This window comes from Lissotriton helveticus, chromosome 7, assembly GCF_964261635.1.
Source record: "Lissotriton helveticus chromosome 7, aLisHel1.1, whole genome shotgun sequence".
Lineage (NCBI taxonomy): Eukaryota > Metazoa > Chordata > Amphibia > Caudata > Salamandridae > Lissotriton > Lissotriton helveticus.
This window is the reverse complement of record NC_136068.1, coordinates 1,911,785,973-1,911,807,026: the sequence shown is the minus strand read 5'-3', so window position 1 is coordinate 1,911,807,026 and position 21,054 is coordinate 1,911,785,973. Positions and strand designations below refer to the sequence as shown.

Genomic DNA, 21,054 nt, shown 5'->3' with positions numbered 1-21,054 from the left:
CTTTGAAGGAAGTCCAGCTAAGACTTACCGGGAGTAAGTTAAATCCTCATGAGGCTGCTGAAGTTTGCACATTCTGAAGGAAACAGATGCGATATTTAGGTAAGCCAAGCAAGACTGCATTCCTATAATCCAAACAGGATGAGACAGCGGCCAAGATCACCAGCCTTCTCTCAGAGGCAATGAGGATATGAGAGAGGATGTGGTGTAACGGCCAGAGCTGCCGACTTTCGAACTGGGGAGCCGGGTTTGAGTCTCTGCGTCGGCTCAACAGCCTGTGATCCTGGGCAAATCACTTTATCTCCCAGTGTCTAGCAATAATGAATATGTTCTTGTGTAATGTAACTGGTGCTCATGTAAAGCGCTCCAATACTTTAGGGTCAATTTTGTGCTATATAAAATCTGCAACCACAAAAAAATGAAGAATTTTACGAATTTTACTTAGTCTCTTAAGTGAGTGACCAGTACCAGAGATCTTGTTGACGTGGGTCAGAAGGTAAGATCAGCGCTGACAGTAGCAACAACTTTTTGGGTCACGACTGCAGGGTAAGGTCAGGCCAAGAACCAGTCACTACTTGAGGGGTGTTCAGTTCTAAAGATGACCCCCCTGTACCAACACCTTCATTTTGTCCGCATTGAACCTCAAAAGGTTGTTGTCTTCCAACATGCCACTGAGCCAAGACATTCCTGAAGTTTAAGGGGAAAGTCAGAGTTGTCACCATTTTGTTGTATCTGTAAATGAGTAACATTAACCCAGTTAAAAAAGTAAAATCAAACAAATATATTAAAACAACTAAACGAGTTAAATAATTCTGCAAAGCAGACAATAATTAGTAATACACCAATGCCCAGCACTTTTACTTTAAAAAAGAAAAGGCATTTTAATTGACACTTACCTCAACACACATTTACAACTGCTCACAATGACAGGGACCTCTCTACACCACCCGTGTAGACATCTATGACAGAAGATGTCTTACTGTTAAACAATGTATGGCCTCTCCCTTCACCAAGGAACTCACAAAGGCAAGTTCTTCCCTTTGAAGCTGCCACAGAGTTCACAATGTAAGACCCCTTCTTGCTGCATTTATCTAAGATTGCACAGTAAACCGGACCCTTGTGGTAACGAAGCAGGGCAGTGGGAGGCTTGTGGCAGCGTGGACGTGTGGCCTCCAGATGCAGAACTGAGCAACACACAACAATAACAAGTAATAAATCAGAGTACAGCTAAATATTAAACCCAAAAATGAAACACATATACTTAATTTCAGGTGGAATTAAAACCAGGAACCCCCTTGTTTAGAGCCCTCCCAAATTAACCAGGGTGCAAATCATGTACCCTAAAGAATTATCACGGGTGTGTGTGTGGGGGGGGGCGGGGGGGAAACTAACCCTGTAAATGTCGTCTGCTTCCCCGTTATCTACGTGGTACTGTCTGACAATTTGCGCTCTGGCAAAAACATGCGCACTGAGAAAAGAGCGATGCTCCTATATGGACCTATTTGAAAAATGAGGCATTTTGCAGCCAGCAAAGGATTCTCCAGGTTATGAGGGGCATTGTGGGCACGCTCTGGCATTACTCTATACTAGCGTCTTGAAGCCTTCAGACATTTGTGTGTGTGCTTTATAAATTGCCAAATCAAATCAGTGTAGGACTTCCAGTCCTTCTCTTTGCACCGGGTTGCTCCAGGAGGCCTGTAAGGGGGCCAGGAGCATTACAACCCCCATAATTTTGATAAGCGAGCATTCTTGATCTGAAATTATGAGACAGGCTAATTGATGCCCGTGATTCCCCATTTCAAGGGCTGGAGGTGAGCATGAAGCTCACGCGCCTGTCCTGCATCCTCACGCGCTCTTCAGGAGGTAGAAGTGAGTAGGTGTGTCCCTTTTATGTTTCTAACCCAAAGGTTGAAGGGAGTGTCATGAGTTTAGCTGTAGCTGGAAATCAGCTGTCTCCAGTTTCCTTGTGCTGCTCCCACCATTGCTGCTGAAGCCGCTTTGAGCCCAGTGTTTGGGTCTGGTTTGCATTCACAGCTCCTTCAATGGAGTTGGAAGGTTTCTTTGTGTCTATATGCTTTGGGAAGAGTCACTTCCATCAGGGCAGCCTCTGGCCCGAGAGAAGAGACACCAGAAGAGAGGCCTCTGGCCAAGGAATGGGCAGTGCAGGGCACCATCCTGAAGCAGAGGAGCTGCAAGACATTCTGATTCATCCTGAGTCTTATTCTCCCCAAGAAGTGAGTGCTCATTGGATATTATGGGATGTCCTCCATTGCCAAGGAAACCAGAGTGATGGTGTACCTTTTGGTAAATGATTTTCGAGCAACTCTGAAACACCCACAGGAAAGTTGCCCTTTGTTCTGATGGGACTCCTTTACACGTTTGAGGACAGGTTGGATGATGAGTCACTAGTTGAGTTAGGCTGATCATCACAGTTTCTGAATATTTGCTGTCCCTGTGAGAGAGCTCACACTTCACCTTCTCAGCTGAGTGAGCTCAGCGCACGCGCTAAGACTGACGAGAGTTGGGATACTCCCCTGAAGGAGATGGGGATATTCTGAAGGACTTAGTAAGATACTGATTGGTCTGCTGAGACTCTGCCTTGTATCAGGCCAAGGGCTCCAGGCCAACTGAGCCATGCACTGCAGGGAGGACCCTTGAGTCAGACAGTGTGCAGAGACTGCGGCTGGCCAGCCCGACCTAAGATGGCTGACGCAGAGAACACTCTCCCCTCTATGACCTCACATGTCTCATATAGAGGTTGACCCTTCATAACCTAACTTCATCTGCCAAGTAACAGGAGGGAAGAAACTGTCAGGGTGAACACTGCCAAGGCTTGTTGTCCTCAGTCTGCACCCGCGTTGCCTCCAGCATAGAGGTGCACAAGCGTACGTTCACTTTCTGCTCCCCTCCTCAGTATGGACCCCCACAACATGGACAACCCTCAAATTAGTTCCTCCTAGGATTCTTCCCAAGATGGTTGTGAGTCTGGTCAGCACCACAGTTTTTCGCTGGTTGGCCGGCTTCACGGTTTGCACAGGTTCAATATGGAGGTCTTTGCACCTTCTATGTGCGTGGCGTGTTCATGGACTCGTGCCCAGCTCTACTGAGCCTTGCTGACTCCCCTGGCAAAACGTCTGCCTCCCAGTTTGACTACCCGTCCTTACCCTTTACGAATACACCATGAACTGGCCTTTTTATCCATATATAATGCAATCCGCGTTTTTGTAGTGTTTACAGCCTTTAGAGTTCTCATCCTGGAGAGAAGCTTGGATCCTTTTTCTTTGAGTAAGTCCCCCTTTTTCATGGATATTTGACTGACTTTTAGAATCGCATTTGACTATAGTGTACATTTTTGGGGTTCCTGTTTGATCTGTTTACACAGACCTTTGTCCCCTTTTCTCTTGATTTCTTTTCTCATCAGCACATGTGAGGATTCAAATACTCGTGCATTTTAGATTATAAACCAAGTAGACCTTTGACTAATGGAGACCCTCCTTTCATCTTCAATGTAGTGCCAGACAAAGTGGCAACCTAGCGTCCTGCAGACACTCCCAGGTACTCACAGGGCTCTAAGAGTTGAAATGCTGAGAATAAAGAACCGAGACTTCCTGGAATACACAATAATGATGGGCTTTTGAGGATCAACGGAGACTTTATTTGCTCTTGTTTGAATGAAACAAACCACACCTCATTCATAAGCCTTTTGGTACTGGTGCGATTTCTTTTTTATTGCTTCTCTTGCCTCAGAGCACTGTACCATCTGGACGTCTTTTGCATCCTTTTGGCATGGATTTGATGTGACTACAATTCATGTCTCCTGATCCATCCTGTCTTTAATTCCTGTTTTTGATACACCCGGTTTGCATTCTTCAAGTCAAGTCAAATATACTTTTATTTGATTTCATAAAAAAATCATAAAAGGGTGGAGAAGACACCATAGATAAAACATGCATAAAATATACATTTTTGAATTTGAAGAATCGGGAAAAAAACATAGAAAAATGTGTCAAAAAAGCAAAGAGCAATGGTTAAAAAAAGTATTTTAAAACGTGCAAGCAGTGCAATAGAGGGGTTTCAGGGCTGAATGATCTGAAACTACTTAAGTTGATTGGCAGATTCTATTTTTCCAGTTCTTTTGCCGCGTTTTTCAAGAGGTTTATGGCACTGCAGGACAGTGGGATTGATAAGCCTCCGACGCAATGAATCACTGCTGCTCTACAAGTTCTTAACCTTTTCCAAGTTGATGACGGAACCGCTCCGTCATCAGCCGCGGTGGCGCTGTGCTGATGACGGAGCGGCGCGTTCTATTGAGCGAACGGGGCCATGACGGAACCGCTCCGTCATCAACACAGCTCAACCAAGGCTGGTGACGGAGCGGTTCCGTCACCAGCATGGGTGCGCCGCACGGCCCCCTCGCCCCCTTAGCGCTGCGGCGGAATAGCCGCCGCAGCGAAGGTGTTAAGTGTTCCTTCCTGAACACCTCCCGAAGGACTGTTTTGCGTGATTCTGCTAGGGCAGGGCAGATGCATATTGGATGAAATAAGGACTCATCCCCTACCCCGCATAGGCGCAATTCCTTTGATTGGCGTGAGTGTTTCCATTTCGGGGTTAGCTCCTTAGGTGGATATGACCCAAGCCGTAATAACGTGAAGAAGTGCTTTTGCTGGTGAGGAAAATGATCTTGCAAATAAGGTTGGGGTTGCAGCCTTTGGTATGTCTGTATCACGCTCTTGGCATGGGATTTTTTTGCTAGAGCTGTTTTGTCTAATAATATTGAGTACTGTTTCATCGCTTTGTTGACCGCAGATTTAAAACCGAGGTAGGTAGGAGCAGTAAGCCAGACCTCCTCTAGCTGCAAAGTCAAGAGCGAAGCCTTCAGAACTTTGAAGATTGAATTATTAAGCCTGGCTTGGTTTTCGATCTCTACCCTACAATAGTGAGCAAGTGTGTTGTCGTCTGCGTCCCTCATCCTCCAATAGTACTTGACTAGTGCGCCTTGTCTGTCTGGGATCTGGTTTCTTAGGCCATATTCTAGCCAAATTTGAGGTTGCGGGATGTGACGAGGATTGCAAAAAAATTCTTGAAAAGGATTGACTGTGCTATGTTCAGCCCTGTGGCATCTTTGCCATTCAAGATTTCTGTACCCTATGAGATGGAGGGAAGGAATTTTGCTGCAATAACCTTTAGAAGATGGCCGGTAGAGCAGCCTGTGTGCTTCTTTTTTAAGATTTTAAAGGCGAACAGCAGCTGTTTAGATTTTATGCGACCGTGGTCCAGGTGTGTCTTCAAGTTGAGGTTGCGGTCAATTTGGAAGCCTAGATATTTATACGAGTCCACCTCAGTCAGAGGTCGCTTGTCCATGGTCCAAGTAGATGTACAGTCTTTCACTGCCTTAAGATGTTTGACTAAGCGCATCACCATCGTTTTTTGGTGATTGATGATTAATTGAATCGAGGTGGTATATGATCCTAATTCAGTGATTAGTCTTTGCAAACCAACCGGTGTTCGCGCTAGGAGAATGATATCATCAGCGCATTGAAGGCTGGATATAGGAATGTTGCCAAGTTTGCATTCTTATTTTCAATGTTGCTTTTATTTGGATTCCTTAATAACGAGCAGAAAACATATATTGTCTTTGAGGCAGATGAACCCTCGGTAACCAATGCGATTTTGTTCATGAATTACCCAGTTCCTGTATAAGGGTTATTCGATGGATACTGCAATTTGTGGGCTAGACCCCTGCAGCGGGCAGACTGTGGCGGGAAACCCTAACTTAAAGTGAGCTTCTGTTGCCTGCTGCAGTCATCTAATTGATTACTTTTGGCATAGCTCATTTTATGAGAGCCCGTGTCCTTCAAGGGTGTTCTGCAGAAAAGCCTTTCCTTGTTACAGGCCTTCTGAGTATCCATCTGGGCAGTGCTTAATTTGTGAAAATATAAGTGCCAGGTGCCTTGTAAGGAGGCCTCTGCAGCTTGCACCATCCATTCCTCTCACCAGCGCTGCCAATGACAGTACCAACACAACTACTAAACATCATCCTCTCGCAAGAGTGACAATTCATAGTATTCAAGGCACCCAAAGCTATTAAAATGGCATTGGTGGTAGGTATTAGTCAATGTTAATGTATATTGAACTAATAAACAGCTGTTGTTGTGCTCAAAACAAAAATATACCGACAGTGCCACCATGTGGCAGACTGTCAGAAGGTACTGACAAATAGGTGCCGGTGCTGAGCACCTGAAAACCACCAGCTCAAATTAATCACTGATCCTGGAGCTGAGAAAACAGGACCATGTATCTATCATTCGTGGTCTCTTACTTGTGCTCCCCAGTCGGGACCTGCCCAAGCACAAAGGGACCAGGAATGGTTTTAATGAAACTGATTAAAGTACCAAGAAGGGGACCGGTCTCAATACGTGTTCATACCTTTTATAAATAAGAATGTTACGAGGAAACAAGACATGGCATTAAAACCGCTCAATGAAATTGTTGCTATATTTCAATTATACCCAAAATGCATGATTCAAATTTCAAATTCCATGGTGAACAAGAAGGAAATGGATGGAGAGGTTTGGCAATGTCCAAAGCGAATGCGTCTCTAAGTAAACAAAACGCAAAGACCTCTTTCAGACCTCTGGTGGATCATTGTCGGGTCAATGGTTTCCTGACTAGGATAACGCAGTCTATGAGGGGCACAAATGGATCAGCATTTCAATCAAATAGAAGGTTAGGCGAAAAGAGTACCAATAACCAAACTTACACAGCACCTTGTAAGATGCATCTGTAAGGGCTGCCTTATGATATTTGTTTAATCGACCTCAGATTGATCCAAAGGAACTTTAATGTATTACAGTTCGGAGACACAAAGGAATAGCGGGATCAATTTGTCTCTTGACCGATCATACACAATCTGCGATACATATGAACAGTGAATTGCGTCAGATCAGATCCCCAGCAGGCCACATTCCTAAGCTCAAAGCTTGGCTATTCTCTGTGGGGTGATAAGGCCTTGGCTTGGGGGTGAGTACCATTGGATTTCCTCCTTTAAGGCTTGAAGTGGCCGCACGCCCTATAAATGTCCCATTCATTCATTCATTCATTTAACAGTGGAAATCATTCTTATAAATTCTCAGAGAGGACTTGACGACCTAGTCAAAGCAACTTTCAGATATCTGGTGGCTCTTAGAAGTGCCCATCAGCTACACAATCTCATGTCAAGACCTGTAAGTTCACATCAGCTAAAAACCAATCTTATCCATGTCCTGCATAAGGTGATCCCGCCTGGATCTTGAGGAGGTCTTTAGCACAAGCTGTGCACAGACACATAGGGCCCGATTCACAGAACTAACCTAAGACAAAATGCTAAACTTACTACTTTTGGTATTCACAGAAGTTAGGATTTTGTCTTAAGTTTGTCTTAAGTTTGTCTTAAGTCTGTCTTAAGTTTGTCTTAAGTCAAACTTAAGTCAAACTTAAGACAAAATCCTAACTTCTGTGAATACCAAAAGTAGTAAGTTTCGGATTTTGTCTTAAGTTAGTTCTGTGAATCGGCCCCATACTGACACACTATTATCACAAACGTTTATCAGTGATGCCTTTGTCATTCTTGTTAAATGCCTGTTTTTTAAATGCTTGCAGACCATGGTTCACCATCGCTAGACAGATGCATTGCTACATTATTGTAGGTCCAGATTACCGCTTTGAATGACCGTGAGTAGTCCTAGTAACCCTCTCACAAGCTGTTCTCTTTTTTCTCTTGCAGGGTTCAAGCCGTGTGAATCCAAGGCGTGTAAGATGCTCTCAGAAAGATTTCTCAGTTCTCGAGATCTGTCTATTGACCCTTGCCAGGACTTTTTCGGCCATGTCTGTGGAAACTGGGATAGAAACGACACCTTTGCTTTAGAAACAGGGTCCGCCAACACGTTTGATGTGCTATGGGAAGAAAACCAACTCCTGCTGAAAGCACTGCTAGGTAAAGTATGAAAAATAATTATCTACAAATACTTACCAGTCCAGTAGTGATGCTCAACTTGAGGCCAGATGTACAAAGTCATTTTGCTGTGTTGAACATTGCAAGCACTCACCCCCAGTCAACTGATCTGGGTTTAATCCATCATCATCACCAACACAGAGCTCCTTTCCCTCTGCAGTCATATTAAATCAGGGTCGCCAAGCGACCTCATTCCCGCTAAGATGGTTGGCCCCATGATCTCCCTCCTGGGACCTCCCATATTGGATGTGATTAACATCTCCCTAACAAAAGGCCAGGTCCCAGCAGACTGGAAAAGGGCGGTGGTGAACCCGATTAGAAAAAAAGCATCTTCCCCATGGACAGACCTCTCCAACTTACGACCTATCTCCCTCCTACCCTACCTGGGCAAGGTTACGGAGAGGCACGTGAACACCTATCTTTCTCAACATCTTGAAGCGACGGATGGTCTGGACTATTCACAATCTGGGTTCAGGCCAAACCACAGCACAGAATCAGCCCTTCAGACAGTGACCAACAATATCAAAATGGCACTGGATGATGGCAGCTCAATGATTCTGGTGCTGTTGGACCTTTCCGCCGCTTTCGATACGGTGTCTCACACGGTGCTTCTCAACCGCCTAGGTGAGGTGGGTGTGGAGGGAGGGGCTCTGGCATGGATGGAGAGCTTTTTGACTGGTCGTTTCCAAGAAGTTAGGCTGGGCTCCCACAAATCCACTCTTAGGGAGCTCAATAAGGGAGTGCCACAAGGCTCGTGTCTAAGTCCTACACTCTTTAACGTGTATGTGGCCCCCTTAGCCAACTTAGAAAGATCTTTCGGGTTCACCCCGATGTCGTATGCCGACGACACCCAACTCCTTTTTCCCTTTAAAAACCTCACACCTGCAATAAAAAGATCTTTTGCAGATGGCATGAGAGCCATTGCAGAATGGATGTCATCAAACTGTCTGCAGTGTAATGTGGGGAAAACGGAGGTTATGTGTTTTGGGCAAGCGGCAACACACTGGGCATCTGACTGGTGGCCCTTAGAGCTAGGCCCTGTCCCCATTCCCAAGAGTACAGTTAGGAACTTGGGAGTGCTCTTTGATCAGCAACTTACATTCAAAGGCCACGTAAATCAAGTTGCTGGTACCTGCTTTCGGGCTATTGGGATGTTAAGACGAGTCTTCCCCTACATACCGGACCATCACAGAAAAACGCTTGTACAGGCTCTTGTCATCAGCAGGGTGGATTACTGCAACGGTTTGCTCCTCGGAGCTAACGAGGAGCAACTTAGTAAACTACAGGTAATCCAAAATACAGCAGCAAGGATTATCTTGAATGCTCCACCAAGGACTCCCTCCTGTCCCCTGCTGATGAGACTCCACTGGCTTCCAGTGAGGAAACGAGTCCAGTTTAAAACTTTATGTACAATCCACAAGAGTATGATAGGGGAGGGCCCAAAATACATGACCGAAATCTTCCAGCCTTACATTCCCGGGCGCCTTTTGCGCTCCAGTCACCAGCAGCTATTGCAGATACCCAGAGTAAAAAAGACCAGACAAGGCAGCCGTGCATTAGCTTATGCCGGACCAGCACTCTGGAATTCTCTGCCCCCGGAACTAAGATCTCTCTCCAGTCACCTGACTTTCCGAAAATTTTTAAAAACATATCTGTATCCTGGTAAATAATGTCTTTCTAGCCTACATTTCCTTTTCTGGACACACAATCAGAATCAGAACACTCTCTTGTTGCAGCAATAGCGCGGGATACCCCTTCGGGGGTCTAGTCTGGCGCTTTATAAGAATATAAAATAAAATAAATAAAATAAATATCATTCTTTTCCCAGACGTAGGTCTCTTGCTCACTTTGCCACTGGATTCAAGCTAGCCTGGCTGATGACGGCTGTTAGCCAGAAACCGGTCCCAGGATGCTTGTTTTCGTTCCAGTAGAGACATGGATTGGCAGTTTGGGCTGGACTGTTCCCATGAGGCACAGGGTCAAGACTGATTTGCATTTGGCTGTGTCTGAACTGGGGTGGCGGAGTGAGCTAAAGAACGATGATGGATTCTACCCAGATCTGTGACTGGGCGCGAGTGTTTGAAAAGTATCAGCGCTCCGTCCATCATCTTCTTGTGTTTGCTTTGTTCGCCCTAAAAAATATTAGTGCCCGGGCCCTACTCTGGAGGTCACAGCAGCCTGCACCACCCATTGCCCCTGCCAGCGCTGCACATGACAGTACCAGCACTGATACTAACTCTCCATTGCACTCCCATAAGTGTGACAATTCAGCCTATTTTTTTAATGTATTTTGACTTATGAAACACACTTGTGCACATCTCAAACTTAAAAAGACAGCACCACCATGTCATCAGAGCCAGTGCAGACAATTAAGTGTAGGTGCCAATTACCGTAAACCACAGGCTCAAATTAAGCACTGCAGTGTGCCTGTTAAACTACTGTGGCATGTCATTCGTACTACCACAAATTTGCACGGTCTTCAACAGTTTGAGGGGCAAAAGCTGAAATGGAGATGCTGGTGAGTCTCTGCTCTACTTTGTGGAACTGTTGTGTCCTCATCGAAGTGATGGGATTGTGTGTAACTCTACTTCTAGTTCTGTCCGCGAGTGTGAACCTCACCACCCACACACACTGTTGAACCACACTGCTCAATCGACACTCTATGTGTCTCTAGTGTTAAGATGGTACACAAGTGATATTAGTTGAAGATTGCACACAGGTAGGTACACATCCTCATTGTATTGGCTTTTCACTTTTGTTGTGCCACACGTGCATTGTATGAATACACCCCACTGTGCAAGGTAGACACGTCAGGCATCCCATTGGTTTCCTGACTCATAGTCCCATTTTCTGGTGGGAGGAGGGTTGCCTGCCCACAAGAAAGTGGACTTGCTCGGAACGTGTACCCGTCACACATGCCACATGGGCCGCTCTTTTAATTTGTTTTATTTCTGATTTTACAATGTTATCTGAAGTTCCACAGGGGCTATTTACTGGACTTAGAACCTGCATTTTATTTCCTTATACCACCTTGTCTGGTTAATCAGTGCTGTCATTCTATGCCCCTTGGCTGATGTCAAATTATAGTCCTTCTTCTATTTTTGCGAAATACTGGTGTCAACATTACTGACAGAGGATCCCGTTGCAATCTCAATGAATGCATTAAACGATGCTCTGAACCCTGTCCTGGGCCTGGTGCAGTCCCCCCAGCTCTCAGCCAATCAGCCGGAAGAGGCCTCAGCTCGGACTGTCTCCAAGGCCGGGGGGGCCTCGGTCAGTCAGGCATTCCTGCACCTGCAGCTGCCTCTCAAAGATGGCGCTGCCCTGAGGCCGGAAGCACCCGGGCCTCTCCAAGCAAAACCATGGTGGAGCTAAGGCTGGACTTGCAAGGAATGCAAGCTAACCGCACGGTAAATGCAAACAGAGCTGTCCTTTAAAGCTACTCTTATTGCAAAACCCAAATTGCTCCAAAATACGCTTAGAAAACTAATACAAGCAGCTGTCCTTCTCTGGAAGGCTCACAGTCCGGCATTCCTTGCTAGCCACAATTATTTCTTTCAATAAAAAGTCAAAAGATATCAAAAACAAGAATAAACCACATGCGGTAACCCAAACAATCCAAAGCCAAGCACATTAAGGCTTCATATTACAAGTTGGCTGGTAATAACGGAGGTATCTACTCCTTACCCTGGCATTATGTCTCCTTTTCCGAATTTTAAACTTGGAAATTAAGACCATTGTGCAGAAGTGGTGTTTGAAGCCCCCAGACTCCGCTTGCTTCGCGTGCTTCTGTCCTGTTTGGGTGACACATTTCTGCAGGTTCGGCCCGCCGGAATCCGCCAGGGGACAACGGGGACTTTGTGGCAATAACCCACAGATCGCAATTCTGATCCTGTAAAAATTCCTGCTTGCAGGATATGCTGTGAATTTAGCCCTCAACTTATAATCAAGGCCCAAGAAATATGGTAGAACTTAGCCTGGCTGGCGCCACAAAGCATTCTGGGAAGGACCGTAAATGATGCCCCACTGTCTAAATACATTCCCTTCATCATCCCCTTATGGTGTTGTCATTAACTTTGCTCTCCTGACACACAACCTTTCATCTTGTCCATTCTATGTCATTTACCACCTTCCGCCTCTCTCCCAACCCTCCACCCCGCTCTGCATTTCCTTCCTAAGTAATTTTTTTCACTTTGGACCACTTCCGTCATCTCATCCCCATTACCCCCTCAACCTTCGATTGCTTGACATTTTCTATTGAAATGGCCACTAAATTTGCTCAGACGTGCCGTTTTGCCAAGAAAAAGACCAAAGAAAACATGTGGAAATTGGGTTTCAGGAAATGAGTATGGCCTGATTTAGTTATATCCTATTAAAATCTATGTTTTATCACACTTCAGAATTACAAATACAATTGTGCTTCATAAGTGCTTTCCGAACTGCTGATATATTTTGAAACAGTTGCACAGTTCGGGGAACAGCGTTTACAACGCAACTTTTACCACGCACTACCTTTACCGCGCAACTTTTACAACGCAAATCGTTACAACGACTTGCGCTGGGGGGGCGCTCTAGGATAGGGAATAGTTTAATTTACTATCCAATACCTTCCCTACTATCCACGGGGACTGGAGTTGGAATAGTAAATTAAACTATTCACTATCCAGCCTCCCCCAACGCAAGTTGTTGTAACAACTTGCGTTGTAAAAGTTGCGTGGTAAAGGCATGCGTTGTAAAAGCATGCGTAGTAACGACATACATCCCACAGTTCATATAAAGGTATTTGCATTGTATTAATGTGTGTTAGAAACAAAATTACATTTCTCTTCGCAGTTAGGGAAAGTCAGCACCAGTCTCCATGTTAAAAGAATAAACAGCCGTTTGTTAGAAGATCTTGGCAAGTTCTGGAAGACCCCCTGACACTTCAGGAGAAGTGTGGCTCACCGGTTAGAGGAGGCAGACCTGGATGCAGAGATCAGACCCAGGACCAGGGTTCAATTCCTGACGCGGCAGGGTCCTGAGCTCATAATGTCCACGGACTTGATAATTCTCACCTCGGTGCCTACTCGAATCGTGGGTTCACACTCTGCAACTCTGGGCAATAGCTTGCTTAATCTCCACTTCGGCCCCACCGCGATGGGATGCCTGGTCTTCACCTTGGGGATTCCCAGTAGGGGTAATCTTGCAGGGAAAGACCAGGACGGGTTCCCAAAGCAAGTGCCTTGAGACCTCACGGTGATAAGGCGCTATACAAGAACGTATGATTACGATTACTTCAAGACTTTTATTGAGGCGATGCAGGCTCTGAGGAGTAAGTGCATCCTCAGAGCAAACAGAGTAATGGTCAAGACCACCCTCAATATCTTCATCCCCCACTCTCCAAATACACTCTTCAGTCCTGACCACTGGACCTGCCTCTCTGCTTCACCATCAACAGTTTGTAAGTCTTGAAAACCTTCACACTTATTTCTAGGGTGTTGATACATCTCCAGGTTCCTACAAAGGGACGTACGCTTTCCTTTGGCACTAATTGTGCAGTGATGACCTCAAGAGCAATCAAAGTCCCACACCCATTCTTTAACTTGGAAACTAGATAGCAAAGATTCCAACAGTCTCTAAAACAGCTCTTTTCTTTCAGCCTTGTGAGGCAGAAGGGGTTGTGGCAGAGTGTCTGATAGCCGCAATATGTAACACTTGTTGGGCCAGATTTACTAAGTTCTCATGCAGCGCAGTGCAGCAGCCGTAAATGCTGCATTGTGTGTGAAGGAGAGAGCAGGAGAGCGGCACATTTATTAAAATATGGCACTCTCCTCCCCTCTCTCTAGGGCTGGCACTGAATTTAGCTGCCGTGCACCACAGAGACACCTTTGTGCCATGGTGTCTCCGTGAGTCAGGCATAAGTTTTTTAATGGAAGGTTACCCTTCCAGTACAAAATACCATGCATAGACTGACTGCAACCCATTTCAGACTTTGTATGTGTGCGGTACAGTGCAGCACACGTACAAAGTTGAAACAGGATGGAGAAATTAAAACTTTAAAAGGGCGCAGTTTTCTGATGCTAAACCTGTCTACTTTGTTTAGTAAATTGAGTTTAGTATCAGAAACCTTGGGTGGTTCCATGGGAATGCCCAAGCACCACCCTAACAACATCATGAATATCTCCCAATCCGAATTGCGCAGCAACCGCAGCACCGAGACCGCCCTACTCACCGCCACCGACGACATGCGTTCCCTCCTCGACCAGGGCGAAACGGCAGCCCTCATCCTCCTGGATTGCTTGGCTACCTTCAACACCGTCTCCCACCCTAGCCACTAGACCACAGGACGCCGGCATCTGTTTCAAGGCACTCAACTGGATAGGCTCATTCTTGACCAACAGAACTCAAAGGGTCCGCCTCCCTCCATACCTCTCGGAACGAAGAGAGACCAACTCTGGAGTGCCTCCTCCCTCAGCCCCACCCTCTTCAACGTCTACATGGCTCCCCTCGCAACCATCGTCAGTTACCACAGGCTCAATATCGTCTCCAACGCGGATGACACCTAGCTTATCCTCTGATAAAAGCCATCGCCACCTTGATGAAGAACAGCTGCCTGAAACGCAACTCAGAGAAAACTGAAATCCTCATCTTTGGCTCCACCCCCTCCGTATGGGACGACTTCTGGTGGCCTCCGTCCTACGAAATCCCTCCAACTGAGAGACCATGCACAAAACCTTGGCATCATACTAGACTCATCACTCACAGTGAACGACCAGATCAATGCCGTATCCTCGACCTGCTTCAACACCCTCCACATGCTTCGAAAGAAGTTCAGATGGTTCCCATCCAAATCTAGAAAAACTGTCACACATGCTCTCATCAGCAGCAGACTGAACTACGGCAACGCTCTCTATGCCGGAATCAACAAAAAACTCCTACGCGAATTCCAGACTGTCCAGAACGCTGCAGCCACATTGATCCTTGACATCGCCCGTCGCAGTCACATCACCCATCACCTCCGCAATCTCCACTGACACCCAGTCGAAAGAAGAATAACCTTCAAACTCCTTTCCCATGTATACAAGGCTCTTCACAACTCCCGACCAATATACCTGAACAACCGCCTCTCCTTCCACATACCCATAAGACACCTCCGATCAGTAGACCTCTCTCTGGCCACCGACCTTCCACCTCTGGCAAGCTCCCACAATGCTCCAGTTCAGGTAGGACCTTAAGACCTGGCTCTTTGGATGACCCCAGCACTCAACTGAGCCACCTCCCGCCCCCCAGTGCCTTTAGACCCTCTCGGTGAGTAGTTATGCTTTACCAACCTTGATTGGTTGACCCAAGGTAAGCCCCATTGGCACTAGGTAATGCAAAGCATCGCTATGCGATGTTCCATGTTACTTTCATGTTATTTCCAGCGCTAAACAAGTTTAGCTCTGAATAGTAAATTGGAAAAAAAGATTTTGTGCTGATTTGCGTCACTTTTGTGATGCAAACGCGTCATAAAATCTTATTAGAACATTGGAATGTTGGTAGCTCCATTGAAAACAATGGAGTGCTCCGGGCTGATAATGGCTGGTATAAGCCCGGAGCTCCAACATTCCAATGTTTCTTTGTTCACAGCTCTGGCTGTGAACAAAGGCTTCAAGGAGCCTGAGGGGATTCCAATACCCTCGCGATCCCTAAAGGCTTTGTTTTATTTGTTAGAACATTCTGCCCTCTAGTGGCAGAAAGTTCTAATAGCCTTATAGCCCTTCGTAGCAGGGCTATACCAGCAATTAAAGTCCCGCTGCTTTGTTAAAGTCCTGAATAGCCGGTATAGCCCGCTACGGCGGGCTATAAGGCTATAGTAAATCTCTGCCGTAGTGTTTAGCATGATTCCCACCTACTTAGTATAAGTTCACATTTGATCAGGTACACTACTTCAGGTAAATAGCACTTAACATGCATGGAAATTGAAGAGAGAATTGGGTCTGTGAATGGAACTCTGAAAAAGAAAATGAAAATGAGAACCCAGCCAACGCAAAGAAAAGTTCAGGTCTTGTTTATACTGATACAGAACCTGAAGGGAATTATTGTCTTTCTAGATCCAACCCTTGTTTCTGGAGAGGAGAGCAGGCTGCTTGCAGTTGATTTGACTTCTTCAAATCCCCCACCACACTCTCCTGTTATTTTATGTTATCTAGATTTGTAAATTACGACTTATCACCCAAATTATATCTATACCCTGGAGCAGGTGTAGGTCCTCTGCTGGGTGTTAATTGAAGAGCAAGGCCTTCAGCTTCCTGCAGAATTCCAAAAATGATGAGGAGGCCCTTATGTGTAGAGAGAGCTTGTTCCAAGTTTTGAGTGCGAAGTAGAAGAAGGCTAGGCCTCCTGTTCTGCCTTTGTGTATGCAAGGTGTGTGCAACAGAGAGTGAGGCAGAGTGTAGGAGTGTGGTGGGATGGTGAAAGTGGATGCGGCAGTTAGGGTGAGCTGGACCAATGCTGTACATTGCCTTGTTTGCATGTGTGAGGAGTTTAAATTGCCATTGCCTGTTTATCGGCAGCCGGCTGAGTTTTCTTAGGTGTGGTGGGATGTGGGTGCACAGTGGGTGGTCCAGAATGAGTCTAGCTGCAGCATTCTGTATGGTCTGTAGTTGGTGGAGGAGGTGGTTGAGTATGCCACCATAGAGCATGTTGCCGTAGTCTATTCTTGTGGTGACTAGGGCTTGAGTGAGGTATGCCTGGTGCTCTTGGGGATCCATTTGAAGATTGTACTGAGGATGCGTAGTATGTGGAAGCAGGATGAGCTGACTGTGTTCACCTGTGAGGCCAGCCTGAGTTTATCATCTAAGATGATTTCCAGGTTTTGTGCATGGTTAGTGGGTGATGGTGTTGGACCAAACTCTGATGGCCACCTAGTGGAATCCCAGTGGAAGTTATTGTGCCTGAAGTTCAGAAATTATGTCTTGTTCTGAGTTGAATTTCCAGCAGTTGTTTTTCATCCATTCTGCTAGCAGAAGTCTTTTTTGGGGGGGAAGGGCGTGTTCGGGAATGCCATAGGGAAATCACCAGCGTCCTGCCACATGTAACACTAAAACTCAGTTTTTGAAGCAGGCCCGTGACCTACAAGAAACCAGGAGTCAGACGTCTAATGGAACAAAGCAGGGCCCTGGAGCATGCAGACAGGGGACACACAAGAATTGTCCTGGCATCCTCTTTTCTCCCTTTCAGCTGCACCAAGTTTTATACGTGCTTCAGGGAGACCTGTCAGGCTGGATCTGAAACTATCTGCAGATGCCCACAGCCTCCAGCAGGAATATTCTGCTGTGCTCAGAGGAGTAAGCCCTTCCTGCTCAGTGTGACCTACTGTATAGCTCCTACGAGGAATCTCACTCCTCGTTCTTACCTTATTCCAGCCAAGTACAGGCTTAGTGGTGCAGGAGAGTTACTGCACATTACCCTCCAGGAGCTCCAGGTAAGATTAAAATAAATGTTTCTTTTCCTTAATATGTATTAAAGATCCATCTTCACCATTGAATTACACTTTTAGTAACTATTAAAAAAGTGGTTCAGTTATTTCTGCACCTGGTCCCATTCCCGAGGTACAGCACTTATATTTTAATGTGTACTCTTTTTATATAGGGCAGCTAGGCCAGCCATGGTGAAAATTACTTTTTACGCCTTGTAGGGATATAGTAATTTTAATTTTCTGCAGGTTCAAATACATGCAACCTGCCTTGGGCCTACATACGGGGTGGGTTACCAATATTTAAGCGGCAGTCAGAATACACAGGTTAGCCCTGAAGCCGTGTTTGTACCGTCACTGCAGTAGATGGCACAATAGGTGCTGCAGTTTACAACAGCATTTAACTTCCAGGCCCTGGGTGCACTTTCTACAACACATTCTAGGGGCTTCCAGCCAAGTTAAATATTCTAGCCAGGAATAAGTCAGCGTAACCTTGTCTAAATGAGGAGCACAGGCACATTATTCATGGTTAGTAGGGGCAAGATACACAGGGTTAAAAAGACAGCAAACAAACAGTGTCAAGAAAAATACAAACAATCTGGGGTGGCCATGCAGAAAAAGCAGATTTCCTACTCAAAGGTGCATTAGTAAAATGTATGTAGGGTTTTAGGATATGTGCAATAGTATGGAGACAGTTGTGTGGTTCCATCAAGAGCAGCAGGAAACAATGATGCTCTGTGTTTAATATTGGTAGTTATCAACAGGACAACCACAGCATGTGGTACAGGACAGGTAATCCAACAACAATATTTTGAGACTCTTCAACAAGTTGGGCAGCCTCTACCACTGCACTCAGTTGAGGCAGGAACCCCCCTGCTACAGCACCAGGAGCTGAAGAACTGTAAGCAATGGGTTTCTTTTTATCAGCATGGCCTTGTGTCAACACTCTGAGGGTGGATCATTAAACTCCAGGGCTTGGACAGAGGACAATGTATTTTCAAGTGAAACAAAGGCATGTTTTCAGCTTTCACAGACTGGGGAAAAGGTTATGAGTTTTCTTTTCATTAGATCCTATACTGGTTTTGAAATGTCAGCCTGACTGCAGATTTTCCAAGTTTTCATGTGGGGCAACCTAATTGTATTAAATAAATGGAGTCTAGTATCATACATTAATTTCTCGCTCGCGGTGTTCTAACATCACCAAGAGACAAAACAAACAGTAAAAGCAAACAACAACGGTTATATTTAGAAAATACTTCAATTCCCAGGCAGTTCCAGGCCAAAACTACAATATGGGATTCATAAGTTGGGTAAGGGGAGTATGAAAATCCAGGTCTTCCTTAGTCACCCACTTTCTTGATTTGATAAAAGTGAGCCAATTTTGACTTCATATAAAACATATAAAATAAATGCATTATAAGAAGATGAGAAACAAGTAATTTGTGAGCCTATAAGCTGCTCATTAGTCTCCTCTGGTACTGAGCCTTTTCAATCCTGGTGGGTTCCAACTTGCAGGCAACTAGCTCTTCTAGCTGGTAGGAAACTAACTCCTGGAGGGCTAACTGGAATCTCAGTGCCAGCCAGGTCAAAGAACTAGGTTCCCGGGTCTTGGAGACCAGTCCTATCAGATGGGCAGGTTGGAACCCTTTTGGCGGAGCAGGCCGGGGATTCCCACCCATTCTTCTATTTCAAGATAAGTCTAAGGCGCCTGTCTACTTCTGCCTGGGTTATTTTAAAGGGCAAGTACCATGTCCTCAGCAGGCAGCCCTATTTCAGTCCCTAAAGATCTCCAGACTTTACATTCTCACTTGTACGACACTGAAATGTATTATCTCTCTGATCCTGGTGGCATCAAAATGGCCTCAGAACCCTTTGCACAACCACATCCAACATGGCTGAGAATGGGCTATGAGCAAATAATATCCATCTTGCCACACACATCTCCCACCACTGAGCAGTTGAGCCCAGTACCTGTCCCTGAAATGGGCCCAGTGCTACCTACAAAGCAGAAGAAACAGTCTATGCGAGCCCTCTCTTGATAAGACCAATGTCAGCCGAGCAAGTCTTTGTCAGGCCATCTCCTCCCTGGTTGTGAGTGGGTTCTCTCTGAGACTCTGGGCTACCAGAAGGCTTAGGCGTGTTCATTAAGATGTGTTAAGAGGTGTGGGCCCTACAGTGACATGCAGGATAATTCACTTATGATGAATAAGGCACATTGCCACAAACAATCAATTTTCAAGATCAATTTTAAGAATTAATGTAAACCTATCAGTATAGAACATTAGTTCTGCAACAATGGGTCAAAGTACTTCTCTAAGTTTGCAGACATCCAAGCAAGAACTAAGGGCCTCCCTGGAAGAACAAAGTTAATTAATTTTCCTAGATCATATATGGTTGAGACACAAGCATCAAGATGGGCACCGAGCTCGAGCTCTAGGGTAAAACTCCCGGGTTGGGGATCGTTAATCGGTGTACATCCCTGCTTCTACCTCGCCATCCACCCTACTATGAACTACCTTTGCAAAGAAGACCACATTGGCACTTATTAATGCAAATGGTTTGATTCAGGGATACATTTTTTTAGATAATCTGCCTGACAAACGGTGAAACCTCAACGACTCGTACTGCACTCACTCCTTGCCGACAGATGCGTTCTGCTCGTTGCCGTTAAGAGGGATGCCCTGTAACCGGTATCTGCCCTCATCGCTGGTGTGTGAAGCTGCTCCATGTCTCACGACGATGCCCATGGTAGCAGGAAGAGACCCCAGAGGACTCTGGGACATCTGCGGCAAATGCGCTGTTGTAAACCTAATGATTGACCCGCCCGCCGCCCACACTTGCTTGAATTATTTTCAAGATTTTGGAAGGCTCAAGTCCCTTCTTGATGAAAATTTGTATGTAATTGACTATGCTGATGTAATTGCTGTTAATCTGTTGACACATTGCCTCATATGTTTTGAGGATAACACCATCTCCGATCTTGCGTAGGCGCTTTTTCTGTTGACATAGCATCAACATACCTGAGAGAAGACAGTCTAAGGGCTCCAGGCATGGCTGACTCAGCCTTTCATTCCATACTGAATCATTGACAGTGATTGAGAGGGGTGAACATAACCCTTTCAACAGTTTGTGACCTGTGCTGTGAAAATGTTAATTAGTGTGCTAACAGGCCCTCAAGGTATTTGCCTGCATGTCAACACATCATCCCTTTCCACAATATCACACCACATGAAAACAGCACAAGCCTCACTCTAAACGATGAAAAGAGAGAAAAAAAACACTAAACAAGTGAAAATCAAAGATGGCCAAACAAGAATGTGAAATGCAGCAAAGTCCAAAAGCTGCTCAGTGACAGGCAATCATCCTTTCATCAAATGGGAATAAACCTGGTGCATTGAAAGCAGTGGACATTCACATGAGGCTCAGTCAACAGGAGAGAAATGTAATCAGATGCCAGAGTGGAGAAAGAGATGATTGCACAAATGAGTCACTATAAAGGCTCCTAAAATCCAAAGGAACTTTAACAAATATACTGAGGGTTACAAACTTAAGTTTCCAGAAGGTTGAGGATGAATAAACTGCATGTTTTGCATGTCTGAGGAACAATGGTGATGCCCTATTATTCTTTTGT

General features: G+C 45.5%; 1 protein-coding gene across 1 annotated transcript in view; it reads left to right on the top strand.

Annotated features, from left to right (window-relative positions):
• The window catches only part of KEL (Kell metallo-endopeptidase (Kell blood group)), a 590,619-nt gene that overhangs the window by 273,318 nt on the left and 296,247 nt on the right, over window positions 1-21,054 (top strand). Inside the window, exon 3 of the mRNA XM_078655679.1 lies at window positions 7,760-7,969. Coding sequence (XP_078511805.1) covers window positions 7,760-7,969 — 210 coding nt within the window. The remainder of the gene's footprint in view (window positions 1-7,759; window positions 7,970-21,054) is intronic.